General features: G+C 38.9%; 1 protein-coding gene across 1 annotated transcript in view; it reads right to left on the bottom strand.

Moving 5' to 3' along the window:
• Tango6 (transport and golgi organization 6 homolog (Drosophila)) overlaps positions 1-3,801 on the bottom strand; it is a 171,325-nt gene that overhangs the window by 113,749 nt on the left and 53,775 nt on the right. The window contains 1 exon segment of the mRNA XM_013012670.1: positions 2,076-2,252. Within this exon segment, the coding sequence (XP_012868124.1) occupies positions 2,076-2,252 (177 nt within the window).

Raw genomic sequence — 3,801 nt, 5'->3', positions numbered from 1 at the left:
GGAAGGGGAAGGAAGGAAGGAAGGAAGGAAGGAAGGAAGGAAGGAAGGAAGGAAGGAAGGAAAGGAAGGTTTCATTGTGATTGTCAATTAATAAAATTTGGCTAAGTTTCTAAAAAGAATGCTATGATTACTGTACACAATTTAAAAAACTTTTCATAAGATGCTATGGGTTTTGTTTTTAATTCATTTGATAAATGAAAAACTAAGATTCAGTATTATATCATATAAATATAAAGGTATGGAAAATTCACTGAAACAAACAAGCAGTAAAATAACAAACAGTGAATAGACTAATGATTGATTTTTGTTGTCCTCTTTCTGCATTCTTCAGACTAAATTGAGAAAAAAGATGACAAGATACTGGTTTGTCTCACTGAAAAGTACAATAATTAAAGTAAATGTGGCAGACCAGCTCCTTGGTCAGGTCATCTATATCTACTAGGTCAGGTATAATATGGCCTTTGTACTCTTCGGTAGTATGAATAATCTATAGTTTATGATTATTCCACCGTATTCTGTTTTTGAAGAAATGTTGATATGGACAAGTGTTACTTCTAAGCTTCTATGAACCATCTTAATTGTTAAAACAAAGTACTCTATTCAAATATTAGCAAAATATGACAATTATCTTTTTTTTTTTTGGTTGGTTGTGGGGCTTGAACTCTGGGCCTTGGCGCTGTCCCTCAGCTCTTCAGTTCAAGGCTAGCACTCTACTACTTGAGCCACAGCACCACTTCCGACAATTATCTATAAAAGCACTGTTTTACTACTCTTAAATTTTAAAAGCACTAAGCCTGTGCCAGTGGCTCATGCCTGTAATCCTAGCTACTCAGGAAGCTAAGATTTGAGGATCATGGCTTCAAGTCAGCCAAGGAAGGCAAGTCCATGAGATTTTTTTTGCCAACCCTCAGGCTTGAACTCAGAACCTGGGCAACTGCCCCTGAGCTTCTTTTGCTCAAGGCTCAACCACTTAGTGAGCCACAGCATCACTTCCAGCTTTTTCTATTTATGTGGTACTGAGGAATCAAGCCAAAGGCTTCATGCATGCTAGGCAAACACTCTGCTACTAAGCCACATTCCCAGCCCCCTCCATGAGACTCATCTCCAATTAACCACCAAAAAGCTGGAAATGGAACTGTGGCTCAGGTAGAGTACTAGCCTTGAGTAGAAAAAGCTCAAAGACAGCACCCAGGCCCTACATTCAAGAGCCAGAACCTGCACCTAATTTTTTTCCCCAAAAAACAATTACATTTAGTTCCAGAAAAGTTAATATTCAGTAGGACTTTGAATGTAACATGGAATCCAATCAGGTAACTGGATCAGTTAAAAACTACATTCAGACATGACCAATAGGAACTTGGGTCTGAAGTAACATCTTCCCAGAATGTTTCCATTTTCTATTCTCCCAGAAAATTTACCATATACTTGTATATATATAGAACATATGAAGATACATTTTTTGGAGGTCATTCAAAGGAGTTTTGAAACTGAAAATATGTGTTTGTGGGGCAGGGGCACTGTTTAGAGAAAAAGCACATGCCTAGCATACATGAGACCCTAGGTTCAGTTCCTGGTACCAAAAAAAAAAGAAAAGAAAAAAAAGAAACACTTGTAAGATACTAGAGATATAAATTATCCATTCCACTAATACTCATTATTCTTTTCAAAACAAGGCCTATCATAAAGCTGCACCAAAATAGTTGTCAGACATTTCCCCTGGGAATAAGCCTATGAACATACTCCACCCCTTCATGAGTCAGAAATAGAATCGGGTTATTCTGTGTTGAGGTGAACATGTGCTGCCCTTTACTTTGACTCCCTGGCAAAGGCTGTGAGAATTAAGTGGGCCTGTGAGGCAGAGGCAGAGCTGCCAGGCTTCAGTCACTGTGCCTACTATTAGCTGGCATCTAGGAGAAAACCTGGAGTGCTGGTTGAGGGCTCTCATTGGGTTCACAGAATATAAATAGCAATCGCCTCAGCTGCTGGAGTTTCTGGTTTCTTCTCTTTCGGCGCCCCTTAGTGGCTGAGCCAAAGAGTGGCCTATTGAGTAAAATTAAATTGTGGGGTGAACTTACTTGGTGGCTTCTTTGATGGTAATCATAATGCCACCTCGGGTGGCAGCTCTAAACTGGCACTGAGGATGGAGAGAGGGCACAGTTTTGTCCAATCCTGCAAATCCTTTCAGGCTAGTGATTGCCTTCATCCTTTCCAACTTCCCCAGGATCCATAATAAGATGTCTTGGCACAGTGACCTGGCAGGAAAGGCAGTTATGAAAGAGCTTGTCATCTTACTCTCTGCCTCTAACAAGCTAACATAAAAAAAGAAAGACTGTCAGCTTCTACTGCATTTGAAATCCTGGCACAATTACCTAGTACTACTGAACTAGGACTACTTAAACTCGGGAGTGGAAAGTACACATCTTGTAAATTTCACAATGCAGATATCCTGAAATTCAATGAGTGACTGACTAATCCTTGGCTCTAGAAGCAGCACTGCTATACCACATAAGTCCCATGTGATATCTCTCTCTTTTTCTTAATTACAAGCATACTATACTGCCTGTAGATCAGACAGTGTGAATGAAAGCATATACTGATAAAAACCATTCACTCTCAGTGGGACCAAGAAGCCACATACTAACAAAATATTGCGGATTCCTCATTTCCTTGTATCTGTGTCAATCAGCCAAGAGAGGAATGGAATAAATGCTTTAATTGTCCTTATTAATCTTCTATAAGAACATAATCACACTAAGAGGTATTGGTTTTTTTAAACCAAAATAATGATGACATGGACACAAATGCACATCATCCACTGCATTCCTTCTTGTCCCTATGGCTATGGACATTGCCACCTGCAAACTGGAAGCCAGAGAGCCAAAGGCAGGGTGTAAGTTTAGAATAGTATGCAGGACTGAGCATCCTCCTTCACTGCTTAGCAACCATGATAATGAGCCATACCACTTATTACTAGGAACTAAATATTCTAACACATATTTAGCAATATCCCAATGAAAAAGTGCTGTTATTGTCTATGACAAAAATTATATCCTGTGACTTTAGAAAAGATATTAACATTACCACGAGAGAGAGACAACATAAATACTGGAAATATAACTAGTACAAATTGAGTTCTACTTAAACTCTCTCACACATAGACACACACACACACATACACACACACACACACACACGCAAACAATATTTTCTGGATAACTGAGAAATCCTTTCTTTCTTTTTTTTTTAAAGTATTAATATTTTTATTATGGCATCAAAGCAGTATTTTATACATTAACTCAGTTTAGAAATCCTTTCTTTCTAAACACTGCATCAGTAACAACAAATCCTAGGTTAGTTCATAATTCACAAACAGATTCCTAAAATATCATTATGACCAACCTCTGTTTCCTCCTTCCTAGTCACGTAATGGCTGGATTTCTCACTGATCAAACAGTGAGTATTTATATACAGACACAAATTTCCTGAGTGATGTATACAATGGAGGCTAAGGAAAGTCAGTCAGTCTAAAAATTATATCCATTCCCCTTTGATCTGCAAAATTCTTTTGTTGTTGTTGTTGTGGGGCTTAATCTTGGGGCCTGGGCTGCTGTTCCTGAGGTCTTTTGCTCAAGGCTAGTGCTCTACCACTTTGAGCCACAGCATCACTTCCAGTTTTTTCTAAGTAGTTAATTGGAGATAAAAGTCTCACAAGCTGGGCTGGGAAGCTGGCTCAGTGGTAGAGCACTTGCTTTGCATGCATGAGGCCCTGGGTTTGATTCCTCAGCACCACATAAGCAAAAA

Source organism: Dipodomys ordii, unplaced genomic scaffold (assembly GCF_000151885.1).
Source record: "Dipodomys ordii isolate 6190 unplaced genomic scaffold, Dord_2.0 Scaffold18, whole genome shotgun sequence".
NCBI classification, from domain to species: Eukaryota; Metazoa; Chordata; class Mammalia; order Rodentia; family Heteromyidae; genus Dipodomys; species Dipodomys ordii.
The sequence above is the reverse complement of the archived record's forward strand: the minus strand, read 5'-3'. Positions and strand labels throughout refer to the sequence as shown.